This window comes from Hylobates moloch, unplaced genomic scaffold (assembly GCF_009828535.3).
Source record: "Hylobates moloch isolate HMO894 unplaced genomic scaffold, HMol_V3 SCAFFOLD_2, whole genome shotgun sequence".
NCBI lineage: Eukaryota > Metazoa > Chordata > Mammalia > Primates > Hylobatidae > Hylobates > Hylobates moloch.
In genome coordinates, this window is record NW_026652277.1 from 78622856 (window position 1) to 78641361 (window position 18506).

Here is an 18506-nt window from a genome sequence, read left to right on the forward strand (position 1 = left end):
AAGGGATAGAGACTAATAAGGAATAATAATGGACAAGCTGTTATAGATGGGGGGATTTACACTCTTTTGAGGAGATGATATTTAAGTAGAGATATGAATGAAATGAGAGTGAATGCTGGGAAAATCAACAGGAAAAGAATTCTAGAAAGTGGGAACAGCAGAATAAAGGCCAGGAGGCAGAAGTGGATTTAGGGGTTCAAGAGTAAACAGAAGGCCCATCGTGGCTTGAAGTAAGATCTAGTATTCGAAGATGAGGTAGAAGTAGTCAAATAATTTTGGATTAATAACAGATACATTTAATGACTCAATCAAAATGATGAGACATCATGCTGAAAGGAAGCTTAAGATACATTTGTAAACATGATTATAAGATGTTGAGTGGGACTTTTTTTGTTGCCCATAATTGAAAATAACAAGAGCTAAGTAACCCCCTTTCTATGAGAAGCTCCTAACAGATGCCAAATATTGAGGCCAGACACTGTCCCCACCTACTAAAGGGTATGCTACGAGGCGAAAAAAATTCTCTCCTACCAGCAACTAGCACCCAGCTCTGGTTACGCATAAAGAGAAAACTAGAGAGAGAGAATCAGTGCAAGTCAGCAGACAGTGCTCACAGGGAAAGGTTACTCCTCTTCCCAAGGGGAACAGAAGGATTATTATTTTTTTCTTGCTGAAACCAATTAATGGGAGTCCATCAGAGAATGTTTAGAGATTGTGTGCGAGTTTGTGGGAAGGAAGATTGGCAATTCATTTCTCAGGTGGCTGGATGGTAATTTACTAAACACACCCGTCCATCTGGAGCGACTATGGCGGATCAGGGGCGAATGTCTCCGCGGAGTTGTGTATTTGCTACCTGAAGTTTAGGATCACCCGTGAATCCAAAACAGCTGCTAGTCTTAACATTTCTGAAGGAGAGGAAATTGCTGGAGTAGCTTATGATAAGAGAGTTAGAAGGAACTGTGGTTTACAGTTTGTTCTTGAGAGGGGTTAAATTCCCTCCTTTATCCCCATCCTGCTCTTTTGTGGCCCTTGGAGCATTTAGAAGATGGTCTCAGAGGTTATTGTGGCTCAATGCAAAGCAGCATGGTGCTAAGGAAGGGAGCAGAATAGCTGGTAGTGAGGAGACACTCCAGCTGGGAAAGCAGTTAGGGGCATGGTCTGGTGTCAGGGTCCAGGCTTTTCTCTGAGGGATTCCTCAATGAGTGAGGGGGCAAAGCAAAGACGAACAGTGTCTGTAGAAAACCAAGCACACCACCAGCACAGATTTCTCAACACCACCATCTGTTAGCAACAGACACAACTAGACTGAACCAGAGAAAAACCCAGGACACTTTCTCACGCAGACATATAACTGATTATGTAAGATCTCTACCACCCTTGTCTTCTCTCTCTGACCCCAAAACTAGAGGAGCTCAGCAGCGGGGAGGGTGGTTGTCTCAGAGTCAGACCTCCTTCCAACTTCTCTACTCCAAGCAGTCAGCCTCACAGTTTGTGTTGAAGGGAAAGAAAGGTAATCATATTTATGTTAGTTTCACAATCCAAGTTTTAAATTGGACAAAAATAAACTTCAAATAACTGAAACTGGTAGAAAGTTAGAAGATTTGCACTTTGGGAGGCCGAGGTGGGCGGATCACGAGGTCAGGAGATTGAGACCATCCTGGCTAAGACGGTGAAACCCTGTCTCTACTAAAAATACAAAAATTAGCTGGGCGTGGTGGTGGGCGCCTGTAGTCCCAGCTACTCGGGAGGCTGAGGCAGGAGAATGGCGTGAACCCGGGAGGCGGAGATTGCAGTGACCCGAGATCGAGCCACTGCACTCCAGCCTGGGGGACAGAGGGAGACTCCATCTCAAAAAAAAAAAAAAAAAGAAAAAAAAAAAAAAAAAAAGAAAGAAGACTTGCTAGGATTTCATTAAAGGACACGAGAACAAGATTTGGCAATCATGATTGGAAGCCTTGATTAGAATAAAAAATATAACTAGTTTGTATTTATGCTCTTGTTGAGACATATTACATGAGTAACCAAATGATGAAACATAACACTATAAGCCACAGCACATCTATGGAGAGATCAAAATGCACTAATTGAAAATTATAATTTCATGGGACAGTTTATTTAAATGTAAAATTTCACCTGGCTTCTCAGTTTTGATAAAGTAAAGATTCTGCCAATTGCTTCTTTCTTTCTTTCTTTTTTTTTGACAAATATTATTTTATTCAGATAGTCTGATCACATATGGTCCAACAACACTCAAATAATAAATCAAATATAATCAGATGTTAAAGATTGGCCTTCAAACATCATAGCCAATGATGCCACGCTTGCCTATAATCTCTCCGACATAAAACCACATCAACACCTCAGTGGCCACCAAACCATTCAGCACAGCTTCCTTAACTGTGAGCTGTTTGAAGCTACCAGTCTGAGCCCTATTGACTATTTTTTTCAGGCTCTGAATAGCTCTAGGGCTCTCAGCAGGGGTGGGAGGAACCAGCTCAGCCTTGGCGTAGTACCAAAATGTGGCCAGTGGAGGCTTCGAGTAAGTCACAGCAGCGTTCACCAGCGCCGGGGTCTTCTCCACAAGGTTACGGACAAATTGGGCCATGGTTCTGGGATGGAGAGTCTGTCGCCCCGAACCGCCGGCTGAATGTCACTCGCCGGCACTTCTTTCTTATAATAAAGTGAGTCAATCTTCCTTCCATCAGCAACATATAATACAAATTCTTCAGGCCATTGTCAGGAATATAAACTCCTATTTTCTCCTATTCCGTTTCTAAAAAGCTCTTCTGAGAGAATATTTAAGAAAGTTCATCTAAGGAACATTGTACCCTTTGTCTAAGTACTTTGAATTCTGCCTTTGAATCAAGCTAGACCACTGGAAGTATATGCACCTGACCACAAAAATATATCTCCTTTAAAAATCTGTCACCAACTTTAACTTCAAAATTTTATTCTTAGGCTTCTTTGAATTATCATAAGAAAGTTTATAAACTTCTCTTCTTTTGGTTGGTAAAAATATTGCTGATATTATTCAATGTGTTGCTCAGTGTCATCTCCATATGAGAAATTTCTCCATCAACTTAGTGGCAGGAAAAATTCTCTCTTGATTTGTTTCTTTCTTTTAAATAATGAGAATTGTGAAACAAGTTTCCCTTGTAATTCTTGCTATCAGCAAGTTCAAAGCCAAATTTGCAGCTCTGTCAGAGCAAGTCTCTTAAACAATATGTACAATGTATTGCACTTCTGTTTTTTCTTGAATTTGATCCTTATTTTATCAGTATATTTTATATTTTAGGGGCGGTGTCTATCTGTAAAGAAATGGAGTATAGGTAAATAAATTTGGTTCGTGTGCTAGGAAAAGTTGGTTCAGATGACTGAAAGTTAATCTCCTAATGTGAAATTGATTAATCTTTGAGGTGTTTTTCAAAGACTACTTGCAAAAAAAAAAAAAAAAAAGAGAGAGACTTAAAACGGCTCCCAAAATGTTATCTTCATTCATTAGTTTAATAACATTAACCAGGCTATACTGTATATTCTAATAAATTGAACAATAATAGGATTATTTTAACATTATGACTGTCAGTTAATTCCAAAAACCTTATCTCTGGTTTTTATTATATGTACCATTATATATTGAAAAGCTTAGCAGATCCTCACATCAATGCCCAGAAAAATTATCTCCAGCATTATGAAGACACTTATATCAGTTGTAGAACATCTTATAGAAGAATAGAGAAGAGAGGTAATTTTTTTTTTTTTTTTTTTTTTGAGATGGTGTCTGGCTCTGTCACCCAGGCTGGAGTGCAGTGGCGCAATCTCGGCTCACCGCAAGCTCCGCCTCCCGGGTTCAGGCCATTCTCCTGCCTCAGCCTCCCAAGTAGCTGGGACTACAGGCACCCGCCACCACGCCCGGCTCATTTTTTGTATTTTTAGTAGAGACGGGGTTTCACCGTGTTAGCCAGGATGGTCTCGATCTCCTGACCTCATGATCTGCCTGCCTTGGCCTCCCAAAGTGCTAGGATTACAGGCGTGAGCTACCACGCCCGGCCAGTAATATTTTGGGTAAGAACGTAGCACAAGGAAAAGGAGAGTCAGTGACAGAGTAGTGACAGCTTATCTCTAAATGCTAATTAATTATATTGATCCTCTTTGTTTTCTCAACTTAAACAAAATAAAGTGCATGTGAACCTTCAAAACAACACATGTAGAAGGGAATGGATTCACAAATGACAATAGCTGTGTTTACCGGGACACCTAGTTAATTCACTAGTTTAACAATATTGGCCAGTCTGTAATGTACATCCCAATAAACTGGCCAACAAAAGGATTGCCTTAGCATTATGCAAATATAACTAAAGTATAAGTTTAAGGGCTTCCATAAATGAATCAGATAGGCATTTATGTATTATCAGGTATAAGAGAACTTTGTTCAAGCTAGGAGATATTCAAACAATGATAAAAATCATCTATGACCAGCCACCTGGGAAGTATACTTCTGTAGTTTAAGGCCATAAGATGCCTCATTGCTTTGACCTTGCTAAGTATAAACAGGACTGTGGAATAAGTTGCTGGCGATAAAAATGTCTGTGGTCACATTGCTGTTTTATTTATTATGCAGTGTAAGATATCTACTGTGGATTTCTAAGAGACTCAAGTCCACAAATATATTTCTCCTGACTGTTCCTGACATTGCACAGAATGACACAGGTAACACAGACCAACACAAAAAAAGAAGAGTAAGTCTCCGAAAACATTTTCTTCACATGTAGTTTAGGACAAAAGTATTGCGGAATAAAATTTATGGTTTTAGAAAAAACAGCAACAAAAATTTGAATGAAAGACAACTTTTGCTTTTTTGAACTTTTGGAAGACAAAATTATGACTCTAGTGTTTCATTCCTTCTTTCCTTGCCATTCAAATTTCTACTGAAGTGTAAGATATATCATAAGATTTGATAATATACACCGCAATGCCCATTGAGCAGATGGCCGTCCCAGAAATAAGACAAAGGCCATTAATACAGCAAGGAAGACGTAGTTTTAATATCTTTAGTCTGACATTCACTTATCCTTCATTTACACATGCTTAATCTCTTAATTTTCTACAAGTTGTAGCTCATACTCACAGAGTTTTAAAAAAATTCATGAGAGCCCTCTTATTTTCTGTATCTACAATTCTAGGTTATATATAAACCTAAGTATACGGTCCATAGGGCTATATAAAGAATTTACTTGAATTTGAAATCTTGATTTTGTGAAAGAAACAAACGTCTTGAGATTTTGTTAAAATAAGTCTGGCAAGTCTTGGCGCAAAGTTACACTGAGAGGGAATCTGTTTCCTTTGAAAACAAAAGTATAGTCAATATTTTCATAAAATGTGAGTATAAAATAGAATATAGTGTTATTAAACCATATTAACATTTCATTGGCAGAGATTTCACTTTGTTAAAGGCTGTATAAGAACAGCTTAATCTCACAACCCAGAAGTTTTGCTATTGTTGCTTCTTTGTTTTTGGCTAAATTGTAATTTTTAAATGAGTATACAGAAACACAATGCTATATATTGAATGACTTTAAGTAAATAAATATCCATGCTATTCATCAGGGTAAGTGATCTAGTGACCAGAATAAAAAGGACATACGTTGCTAGCCCCTAGCACAGTATGCCTCAGCACAGAGGTTTCTTGGGTTACTGCTAGAGAGTGATTCCAATTCTTGGCAGTCTGATCCCACACATTATATACATTCCAACTCCTGCATCTGTTTAGGTGAGCTGTTGGCTAAATGGATGTGTAATGAAATTAAACAATATTTTTAAAGGTGATTTTTAGGATGGGTTATACCCCCTCTTTTTCTCCTCATTTCCTTGCAATCCGCCCTCTACTCATTCTTTTTATGCATATTTTAGAGAGCCTGAATATGCTAGGAACAGGATTTCAGTCTGTTAAGAATTCACAACCTTGTGGAGTTGAGATACAATTAATAAAAAATTCTAGTATAATGAGGTAAGTATTATGATACCATCAAAGCACAGAGGAGAAACACCTACTCTGTTTTGTGAGGATTAGGGAAAGCAATTTAGAGATTATACCTAACACAAACACACAGATATTTGCATAGTATGTGAGCACACATTAAAAAAAATGTTATTTACATCCCAGAAATAAGACAGTAGGGACTCAGTGTGAGCTGATATGCCTGTCTCCACTATAATGAAAGAAATATAATGTCTCAAGGGTGGGTTGACATTTGCAAACTACCAGATTTTTCTAGAAGAATGATGCCACATAATTTAAAAATATTAAGGCTTTTCTAATCTCCAATGTATTTTCAATGGCTAACATAGTTAAAACCAAAGGGAAACTTTTATTATGTACATAATCGAATGCAAAATGTGTCAGGCTAGTTTAAAAAATATGAATGTCAGTCCTGGCTTGGCAGTTTAATAACTATTTGGTTTTTGACCAAGTCATTTAACTTAATTAAACCTCAGTTTCTTCTCTGGAAACAAGCGAAGGTCAAGCAAGATAGTTTTAACATTTCTTTCCAAATTTATATATCTGACTTTTCTAAAAATCTGATTTACACTAATAGTTAAAATAAATTATCGTAAGACATAGTTTTTAAGTTCCCACTCCTAGGAAGGGCTTATAAATTAGTTTTTGCTCTTGCTCCCTGTAAAATTTGTCCTTGTCCTGCTCGTCACATATAGTCCCCACTACACCAGCGAAGACTCGTCAGACTGGTTCTGCTGAGATCATCAGTGACTTATTTCCTCACTTCAATTCAGCCCACAAAGTCACTGATAGAGCTGGATGCACACACTTGGATGTAGACCTCAATCTTCACAGGACTCTTCATTGCTGGTCAGCAATGATGTATCGGTGAGTTTCTTTTTCTTTCTAGAAGTCTTAAGGTAACTTTTAGTTTAAAACAGCATGAGCCACACCAAGGAATGTGTAGATCTACAGTTTCTTATTTTTTTAAATATAGAAACATATTTTTGAGATTTTGCATAAAATATGTCAAGAAAAAGACTTCTTTCTGCATTAGTGTTTCCTGTCCTCTCGTGTTGTATCCCAGTGTTTTCCTGTTACTTTTAGAAGGTTTCTACACAACGTAAAGGTACATGGTGTTTGACAGCTGTCTTTTAGTTAGTTTGCCCATATGTTTCAAGAAAGATATAACATATTTTTAGCTTGGGCTTTGTTTGTCTTATTGAGAAATACTTTTATTTTAGAAGGTGTACATGAAAAAAAGTCTGAAATAATGCAGATAAAAATATGTTTATTTCTGTAACTAGTTAAAAATTCAAAAATTCTAGATGTTTTGAAAGAATCAGAAACAACTGAAGAAAATAATATGACTAAATTATTATAGCCTGATTTAAAAAATAAATCCACTGATACGCCTGGTCATAGTCAACTTCTCCAAAGATAAGTCATGATCCTTTTGAGGTTTTCTTTCAAAGTTAGGAACTAATCAGTAACAAGGTTTTGGGGTACTAGTTTTGTCTTTGAAAATAATTTTATCTTCTGATGAAAGTTTATTTTCTCTGATTCACATATTGACCTATCATTTTTTATTAGTTTTTACTTTGAGAACAGTTTGAAAATGTTAAACTTTGAATGAAATCTGTGGTCTTCATTTAACATGGAAAAACAGGTTCTGTCATCAGTTGAAAGTTCTACATACTTGTTATTAGAAGTTTAATACTCTTCTGTACATATCCATGAAGCAACTGAAAGCTACGGATACTAAAAATTTTGTCAGGCTTATCAAGGCTCCCTGCCTTTCGCAAGTATTTCTTTACGACCAATGATGGTTTTGTACCCTATTCTCTTTTTCTCATTAACTTTACTATAGAAAACAGTTCTTCAAGAAAGTTTCCAATAAACTTAACATACTAAATAGATTCCAAGCCTTATCTATGGTATATGTCAGATATTTGGAATTTGGTTATAAATGTGTAGAAGAGGTATAATGTGGGAATACTGGAGTCAATTTTTCTGAGTGTAGTGTCTAATTTGAAGCAAAAGATGTGCCTATTTTTAAAAATCCTGCTGCAGAATAGATGCAAGTAATCTCTCAAGGAAAAAAACAAAAACCAAAACTAAACATCCAACAAACAAATACATCTTCCTGATCTGAAGATTGTATAACAGATGAAGCACATCTATGTTTGAGTGGGTCTAGATGAGATAAAACGTTAAGAGCATGTGCTAGAGCGAAAAGGGATTAAGTTTATTATTCACATTTGCTGTCGTAAATGTGCCAACAGGAGTGTTATCGAGGAAGAGGGATAATTGAAATCCTAGGATATAAGCAGACAATTTCTTTTTAAGGTCATTGGTTTTACTCAGAAAGAATATAAGAAACAGGTGGGGAATTTTATTAAATAGTCAGATTTTGGATCGCCTTCTCCCTGACTCTACCTGAATAAGAATCAATTTTTTTTTAGAGTTTAAGGGTAGGAAAAAATTTAAACTGGGTAAACATTATTCTTCTTGTACTGCCATTTTCTCCAAACTCTTATTTTGGACTATTCTTTGAGCATGAAGAGGTCAACACATGAATTTTATAAACACACAACAGAAAGTTAAAGAAAACTTTATCAGGCATAAGCTTATAGAAAACAGATTTGGGAAGAGAAGAATGTGTCCATTAAATATACTTATTGGTGATAGGGGTGTATACTAACTATATTTATCAGCAACCACTGAGAAGTAAAAATAAGCAGACTGAATTTATAGGCATTGACATGCACACATATTGAGATGGCTGAAGGTGAAATGAGTAATATTCAAATGAGACAAAATGGACAACTTTAATTTTTACTTAATAGGGTAAGCACTGTCTCTAAAAGTGTGGTCCATAGACCCGTGCATTACAGAGCTTATTAAAAATAGGAAAGTCCAGCTCTCATCCCAGAAATTCTAATGAATCTCTGGTTGAGACATGGAAATTATATTTAAAACATTTACACAATGTAATTCTTATTTACCCTAAAGTTTGACAAGCACTAATAGTGTAAAGACATAGAAAAAGCAAAAGAAACGTGTAAGCCTGAAAAAAATTAAACCATAAATGAAATAGGCCAGTTGTTAAAAGTAGTTCTTTGTTTTATTTAAATTGGTGTAATTACATCTTAATGGGAGGTGCTCTTTCCCAGTCACCTTTCCCTTCAAGGGAGAAGAGTACTCATTTATGCAACATGGTGATGATTAAGAAAGAGAGGATAATTTCAGGAAGGATGGGAAACTGAGAGGGGAGAACATAGACATTTTTTGGTTAATTTGTGTCTGATAAGGGGGATGACTTTATTTGGATCATAAAAATCTATTTGTTTACAGGAAAAACCATGGTATAAAATTAATCTAGCAGTGTTACCCTGTGACATTACTCAGTAGGGATACTGAAGGGAAACTCCTTTGAGGCTTAGGCCCAGAGGTGCTATGTGATTGTTCTGTAAGTATTTAACATGTGCTCATACTTCCCCTTCAACTAGAATCAGCCCTGATCCATATAACAACTTCTAGTGTGTTCTCATTGCATACTGAGTCCTGTGTGGAAGAGACTATCTGTTGAGCATCTACTATATATTGTGTATTTTATACAACGCAATTTCATTAAATTTTGATAATGCTTTGATAAGTGGTTATTGCTTTCATTCGTTTTAAAAGATGAAATACCTGTGGCTCAGATTGTCTAGGCGGTAAGTGTTGAATCTAGAATCTAACCTTGATCTTTCTGATTTTAAAATCTATACTTTTTTCCCCATAACATATTGTCTACCATGTGTAGGAAGCTAAAAGTAGAATCTTTGGAAAGTTTACAGAGAAAATAGATGGCAACAGAGAAATAGAAAATAAACCCACACATATCCACACATGGAGAAAATGTCGCTGCATAGATTTAAAAAACCAGAAGATGTAAAGACTAATATGAAATCATGCACATTTATGCTGAGGAAAGAAGTGTGGAGGTATAATTTTACTTTCATTTATAAGTTTTAAAAACATTTTTAAAAATGCACTGCCTGCCCTAATGCAACCGACTTTGTATTTAAACTAATTAAGCAGTGATTTATCTTTTCTGCACTGTTTCAAAGGTGATCAGGCTATAGCACTTTAACTACATCATCTCTGTTTTCTAAAAAGGATTACATTTGCTATATTGTGAAAATCATGTGTATCTTAGGGCAACATTTCATGGAACGAATTCACTGGTCTGCAGTAGCTGTCTGCTTAATGAATCTTTGTTGTTCTGTCATTGTCTGCTTTCCTCCAAAAATATGTCATTGCTTCAACTTAAAGAGAAAATAAATAGAAACAATCCAGAAAAATATGAAAAATAGCAGTATCGTGTGTTTCCGTATTAGCACTGAGATTTACAAGCATGCCTGATGGTTTTAGTGCTTGTGAATAAGGTAGACTGAACAGTCGTGAAGCAGGTCTTCTGGAAGGGTAAGAGTTGAAATGGGTTCTCTGCCTTGTTTTATGGCTCTATCAGGGTTAGAGTTTAGAGAAACTGCACAGAGAAGTTCTTCAAGTGTACTCCTTTGGATCTGCTCTCATTGAAGACAATAGATAAGAACTGTGAAGAGTACTTTCACATTTTCAGGTTTTAATAGGTTTAAAATGACTGGATTAGAGAGAAGGAAGGTTTTAAGAGGTTGAGAAAGAAAAATGGGCTGCAGAAACACTGAGTCATGCCAGAAACTGTGAGCCCAACCTTCTTCTCCCATGTACACACATGGCCTGTGTGGTAGGGCAATTTCTGAGATTTTTAGAATTGTAATTCTAAGATGATAGAACTAATCTTAGGGGGATCCAAAGTACCATACAGGCATATTTAAATTCTATTTTGCAACCTTTTATCTGAAGATGTCAGATGATATCTCTGTTTTGAAGCTGCAAAAGCAGACACAGAGGGATTTAGCACTTTGTTTAAAGTTGAACTGTGAGTCAGTGCAGGACAAAATAATAATTGCTATCTTTAGTTTCACATGTACTATCTGCCAACTACTGTCTTAAAACATCGCATGCATTTAAACTTTATATCAACCTATGGTTATATTATCATACTCATTTCACAGATGAGAAACATGAGGCTCAGACAGGTAATTATTTTTTTTTTGCCCAGGGGTAATAATTAAAGGCAGAACTGATGGTTAACCAGGGTCAATCTGACTTCAAAGCCTATGCTCTTAATCACAATGCTATACCACACTCACAATGTCTCCTTTGTCTGCCTAAGTGGTTCTTTTACTATGATTGAACTGACTTACTGTCTTAAAAGATGAAAAATTTACATTTTCAAGAAACATTGTTATGGATGATCTTTGAAGTAGACCTCTAAGGCCAGCGGATAGGAAGCATTGCTCTCTGCATTCTCTAAAGGAAGGGAACAAAATGCTCAAAGATGAGATCATTTGCTTGTGGCCACAGGAATGGGTGAGTCAGTCAAGACAGAGATAGAGTCCGTCCTCCCACTTCACCTGTATACTGATGTCAATACAGTCAAATAGAAGAGTTAAATTAACACTGGTGACTACATGACCCAAGACGTATTATTGTTATTTTTATTACTATTACCATTTAAGCTTGTATGAAAATATATGGCCCATTTAAAATTAGTTACTTCACATCAAATCTTGTCAGGTCACAGTTAGTAAAATTTAGGGAGGGTACATAATGTAAAAATAAAAATATTATTTGACATAAATGTGCTACATATATAATTTCAACATATGTTTTCTCATTTAGTACTTTACAACCCTGAGAATCAGATAATTTTAATATTACCATGACTTTACCGCTAGGGAAACCAAAAATTAGGAAGACTGAGACTTCCAAGTGTCTGCTAAATGACTGGTAGAGCTGGAATCCGAGCACACCTGTTCTCACATCAGCCCTGTGCTTTCTAGTCCTGTCTTCTGCCAGGTCATGATTCTGGGATCAGAAGTGCTTCTTTGGTGAAGCACAGATAACTTACCTTGGCTTTCAAAAAATTACTTTATCTTAGTGTTTCAACTTTCCTAATTCAGAAAATACCAAAGATAATAAATGAACACTTTAAAAATATTTCAAACCAATCTTTTAATTATATAGTACATTCAAGTCATTTTTAGGCATTTGGGGATACATTATTTGATTCAACAATAAAGCTATATTTGGCCTTTTAAAAACAGGGCACTGAATTCTTGTACTAAACTGTAGGGCAATTGGCAGCTGCCTGACTCAAGTCTCTGAATTGTATGGGTCCGAAGAGGAATGCTTCTTAAAGTTTTCTTTACTAGTTGAATCCCTTTTTGCACTGGAAGCTTAATGCAGACCCTGGATGTTTGGAGCAGAATTGCTGTGGGTGGAGTGGGATAGAGGCTAGAAGCTTCCTCTACCTTCCTTTTATTCCCTTAGGCATATGTGAGGCATCTGGGTGGATTTTTCAACCCACCTTAAAACTAATTTTTCATTATGAAAGAGGAAGTAATGACAATGGCCAACTTTTGTGGTGTATTTACTGTGTGCCTGGCATGGTGCCATCTGCCTTGTGTTACTTTAATCTTCAGAAGAATCTTCTGAGTTAGATTCTATCATTGTCTCCATTTGTGGGTGGGGAAATGTAGATTTAGAGAGGGTGAGTAACTTTCCTAGTGCCACCTAGCTAGTAACAGGCAGTTAGGACTAATCCCAAGCTGTTGGATGCCTAAGCCCAAGTCTTTATCCACTAAACAAGAAAATGGAAGTCATTTGCTTGAAGTCGTAGACAAGGAGGCTCTTGACTAGAACCTTGGTCTTCTGATATATTAATATTATAATTAATCATATCTCAAAATTATGCTGCTAGAGAAAATTAAGTTAAAATAGTTTACCATCTTTCATATATACAGAATTCGCAAGAGAATTAGTAAATATGTGTCTTCATGTCCTCTTTTCCCAAAGATCATTATGTGAAAATGGCAATTTCCCTTGATTGCAACAATCTGATTTGCATATTATAATAGTATCGGATTTAGCTATGAGTGTCAGGAAACCTAGAGTAACAGGGGATTACATGAAATGGAATTTTGTTCTGTTTAATGCGAAACAATTCTGGAGATAGGCAGGGAGGAGCTAGTAGGGAGGTTCACAAAATAATCAGGAGTCTAGGCTCCTACTGTTGTGCTGTTCTACCAGCTTGATTATGTGTCTTCCAAATCCTGGTCTACTGTGGCAACCTGTGCTTCCACTAGCACATATGTATTCTAACTGTGAAATGCACATTAGAATTCTAGCTGACAAAATAGAGACTCCATTGGAAAGGAAGTATTCACATGCTGACTCTTACGGACAAGGGGCACTATTTGATTTTTCTGGTGGCTGTGTGCCTAACCAAAGGTCAAGGTTTCTGTTATTAGGAAAAAAAGAATAAATATTTGGGATAGGCGTCTAGGAGTTTCTAGTACAGCTGTATTAAGTTTGAACGGTAAGAGGTATAGCCCATTGTGATGAACATAGGCTGGTCGATATATAGTTCTGAAGTGTAGGCAAGTGAGCTGAGCTGCAGTTGTGGATTTGGTAGTCATCAGTATATAGATATGAATTAAACACATGGACATTGGTAACTAAAAGTATTTGTTCTTTTGGGTAAAATAATGCATTTCTTATAATTTTTATGGTATTAATTTGCACAGAAATCCTACTTTATTCTAATATGAACCTGAGCTTATTTTACTATGTTATTATTAAATGCCAATATACTAGAACATAATTGTCAAGGTGAGTATATAATAAAAAATTTCATAAATTTTGTGTACCATCCAAAAATTAAAACTGAATTCTTACATATATTTCAGGTCGGTAATTCAGGCAGAAAATTCTTTAATCAAGAAAACTCACTTTTTTTTTTTTTTTTTTTTTTTTGAGACAGAGTCTCGCTCTGTCTCCCAGGCTGGAGTGCAGTGGCGCAATCTCGGCTCACTGCAAGCTCCGCCTCCCGGGTTCACGCCATTCTCCTGCCTCAGCCTCTCCGAGTAGCTGGGACTACAGGTGCCCGCCACCATGCCCGGCTAATTTTTTGTATTTTTAGTAGAGACGAGGTTTCACCGTGGTCTTGATCTCCTGACCTCGTGATCCGCCTGCCTCGGCCTCCCAAAGTGCTGGGATTATAAGCGTGAGCCACCGTGCCCAGCCACTCACTTTTCATTTTGGAAGAATTATTTAAACATCGACAGGGTCTATACATTTTTCAATTTCTCTTCATTGCTGAATTAATTCAGATAGAATTTTGTTACATGTAGAAATTTCTAGATTGTCTAAAGAATTCTTAGTGTATGGTTTAGAGTGCTTTCTAAGGAAACAGCAAGCCAGAGGACACAACAGGGTGTTAGCATATGGCCCAACTGTCACATTCAGGCACAATTTAATCAGGGTCTAGAGATTTAAAAAAATTGGTGTATAGTAGTTATACATATTTTGGGGGTATCTGTGATATTTTGATGCTTGTATGCAATGCGTAATAATCAAATCAAGGTAACTGGGTGTCTATCACCATCTTGTGTTGGAAATATTACAGTTCTCTTCTAGCTATTTTGAAATGCACAACAAGATATTGTTAACTAAAAGTTCCCTACTGTACTGAATAGTAGAACTTATTCCTTCTATCCTTACTTTTGTACCCATTAACCAACTTCTCAATGCAAGTAGTAAAGTATGATTTTCAAAGTCTGGCTTTCTTTCTCAGGTATGGTATTTAGATCGTTTCAAATAACTTGTAGTCTCTTAGTTTGACTGCAAATTATTTCAAATTATCTGACATTGTAGTCAACAGAAAAATGAGGCATTTGAAAAATTACCTGGAGTCTGATTGTTTAATAAATGCTGAATTTTTTTTTTTTTTTTTTTTTTTTTTGAGACGGAGTCTCGCTCTGTGGCCCAGGCTGGAGTGCAGTGGCGCAATCTCGGCTCACTGCCAGCTCTGCCTCCCAGGTTCCCGCCATTCTCCTGCCTCAGCCTCTCTGAGTAGCTGGGACTACAGGTGCCTTCCACCACGCCTGGCTAATTTTTTGTATTTTTAGTAGAGACGGGGTTTCACCGTGGTCTTGATCTCCTGACCTCGTGATCCGCCTGCTTCGGCCTCCCAAAGTGCTGGGATTACAGGCATGAGCCACCGCACCTGGCAATAAATGCTGAATTTTAATTAGGATATTTAATATTTTTGTGTTATGTGAGGCATGGAACATTAGCTTGGATGGCAATTGAAGAACATTTAGATGAATTTAAATTTCCACTGATTTTTTAACATGTGAAGAAAAGGAGAGCTCTCAACATCATACAAGTTGGGGCTCAGGGGATGCTAGAACTCGTGTGATGTGTAATATGCTCTCAGATTTCTCATCTGTTTGAACTAACACTAAGACATAGGTTACTGGTTTTCCAGTTTAGATCTACTTCCATTGTATCACGCAAACTGTCTTGGAGTCATCTAGACAATGTCAAGAGGAAGATTCGGTAGTTTCTGAAAGTCTCAAGCTATCTGTCAGCAGCCACAAGAGTGTCTCTAGCTCAGGTTTCCCAATCATTTTCTTCTGATACACTTGCCACGATATCAGCACACTGCTTGTTAATTCTTATTTTTCTTTCACACTTTGAAGTGTGTAGAATTCCCTATGATTGTCTGCAATGGCATCCCTCATTAACTTTGCTGTGGGATATTGTTGCGTATAAAGTTGCTGACTCAGATAATGCCAGTTTATTATCTTGAACTAAAAAGAGTTTGAGGAGAAGAAAGCAATTATATCAGTAGAATTCAAACTTCAGTAGCTTAATTTAAGTCTATAAACCCATAACTAATTACTTAATAATATCTTTAATTTTTTTGCAACTCACCTATCTGTACCTAGCTGCAAATTTCTAGAGATTAGGCCAAGTGTCAACTTAAATATCAGTTTGTAGTCACCTGTGCTGTACCATATCTAGCTGGGAACTTAAATAAAGACCTTGATGATAATCACAGTGGAGGTCAGAGACATTCCTTACTGTTGAGTTGCCACTAATATTTATGTAGTACACTTATCTAACAAAGTCTGTTGATATCATATGCAATCGTCACAACCTCCTTTTAAAGGTAGGGGAAAGATACTGTCACTTAAGTTTTATGGTTGGTTAAATAGAAGTAGTTAAATTCTGGGTTTTGTAACTTCTCTATGAGAACTAGCCGTAATTACTATGGTAGGGAATGCCAACATTGTAATTCAGCCCAAGGGCCTGGCTGATGCTATTAGATACTTATAGATGTGTTTTATCTTCCAGTGGATAAGGCAGAAATATGTTATTTGTAATTTTATATGGAGTAATTTGCTTGTATTTCTTCTTTAAAAAAAAGCAATGAAAATATATACTCCATGTACATATATATAATATTCTTTTTTAATTCTACTGTGGATATTTTTATAGTCTTGTTCTAGAAAGTGTGAGAAGGATGAATGATGTTACCAATGCTTGCTGGTTTGGGCTTTTCACAAAGTAAAACACATCTCAAATACTTTTGCTGATAGGATAAGCAGGCACAATCCTATGAGCTAAGCTACTGTCAAATACGTAACATATGCCAAAACAGATATATAGACAAATGGAACAGAACAGAGGCCTCAGAAATAATGCCACACATCTGCAACCATCTGATCTTTGACAAACCTGACAGAAACAAGCAATGGGGAAAGGATTCCCTATTTAATAAATGGTGTTGAGAAAACTGGCTAGCCATATGCAGAAAACTGAAAGTGGACCTCTTCCTTACACCTTATACAAAAATTAACTCAAGATGGATTAAACTAAAATGTAAGACCTAAAACCATAAAAACCCTAGAAGAAAACCCGGGCAATACCATTCAGGACATAGGCATGGGCAAAGACTTCATGACTAAAACGCCAAAAGCAATGGCAACAAAAGCCAAAATTGACAAATGGGATCCAATTAAACTAAAGAGCCTCTGCACAGCAAAAGAAACTATCATCAGAGTGAACAGGCAACCGGAAGAATGGGAGAAAATTTTTGCAATCTGTTTATCTGAGAAAGGGCTAATATGCAGAATCTACAAAGAATTTAAATTTACAAGAAAAAAACAAGCCCATAAAAAAGTAGGCAAAGGATATGAACAGACACTTCTCAAAAGAAGACATTTATGCAGCCAACAAACATGAAAAAAAGCTCATCATCACTGGTCATTAGAGAAATGCAAATCAAAACCACAATGAGATACCATCTCACACCAGTTAGAATGGCGATCATTAAAAAGTCAAGAAACAACAGATGCTGGAGAGGATGTGGAGAAATAGGAACATTTTTACACTGTTGGTGGGAGTGTAAATTAGTTCAACCATTGTGGAAGACAGTGTGGCGATTCCTCAGGGATCTAGAACCAGAAATACTGTTTGACCCAGCGATCCCATTACTGGGTATATACCCAGAGGAATATAAATCATGCTGCTATAAAGACACATGCACATGTATGTTTATTGCGGCACTATTCACAACAGCAAAGACTTGGAACCAACCTAAATGCCCATCAGTGATGTCTGTTATACGCATCTCCTTTCTTCTTCAATGATAGACTGGATAAAGAAAATGTGGCATATATACACCAGGGAATACTATGCAGCCATAAAAAAAGGATGAGTTCATGTTCTTTGCAGGGACACGAATGAAGCTGGAAACCATCATTCTCAGCAAACTAACACAAGAACAGAAAACCAAGCACTGCATGTTCTCACCCATAAGTGGGAGTTAAACAATGAGAACACATGGACACAAGGAATGGAACATCATACACTGGGGCCTATCAGTGGGTGGGGGGCTAGGGGAGGGATAGCATTAGGAGAAATACCTAATGTAGATGACTGGTTGATGGGTGCAGCAAACCACCATGGCACGTGTATACCTATGTAACAAACCTGCACATTCTGCACATGTACCCCAGAGGTTAAAGTATAATTTTTCTTTTTTTAAAAGACCCACTGTTGATTGGTGGTATTGCTGTGAAGAGGCTTCTTCTGGTAAATTTTTCTTTGAAACACTGAGCCTTGACTTGTCATTATTACCTTTAGTACCTTTTTCCCCTTGTCTTTTTGCTGTTGCTGCTGCTTTTCTTTTTTAGCACTATTGTAAAAATGACACATTAATAAGTGATAATAATAATGCAGCTCTAAACATATTGCTTGTTTTCTGGTAATTTGGGGCTAAAAAAACATAAGCATACTTTAACTGTTATATTCACTTGACTTGTCACTAATTATACATGTCTCCAGATTGAAAAGAAAATCATATAAAGAAAGCAATTTGATATTACTAAAGCTATTAGAATTCAATCAGTCTATCTGAAGGTGATTTTACATGAATAGGTGCACATAAGTTTTGACAGATGAAAATAATGACTGGACAAGTGTTTATGTATGTTTAGGAGGAGGTTAATTATACAAATGTCTGTTGATATGTAAAATAAATTTATTCCTTCACTTTACTACTTTC

The 18506-nt window shown here is 36.7% G+C and overlaps 2 protein-coding genes across 2 annotated transcripts in view; one reads left to right on the forward strand and one right to left on the reverse strand.

Annotated features, from left to right (window-relative positions):
* Positions 1-2243: 2243 nt before the first annotated feature.
* On the reverse strand, positions 2244-2647 carry LOC116468405 (ATP synthase subunit g, mitochondrial-like). Its single transcript, XM_032753972.2, has one exon. The coding sequence runs from the start codon at positions 2603-2605 to the stop codon at positions 2294-2296; it is 312 nt and encodes a 103-aa protein (XP_032609863.1). The 5' UTR covers positions 2606-2647; the 3' UTR covers positions 2244-2293.
* Positions 2648-6822: 4175 nt separating this feature from the next.
* LOC116468383 (transmembrane protease serine 11E) overlaps positions 6823-18506 on the forward strand; it is a 50261-nt gene continuing 38577 nt past the window's right edge. The window contains exon 1 of the mRNA XM_032151979.2: positions 6823-6883. Coding sequence (XP_032007870.1) covers positions 6873-6883 — 11 coding nt within the window. The 5' untranslated portion in view covers positions 6823-6872. The remainder of the gene's footprint in view (positions 6884-18506) is intronic.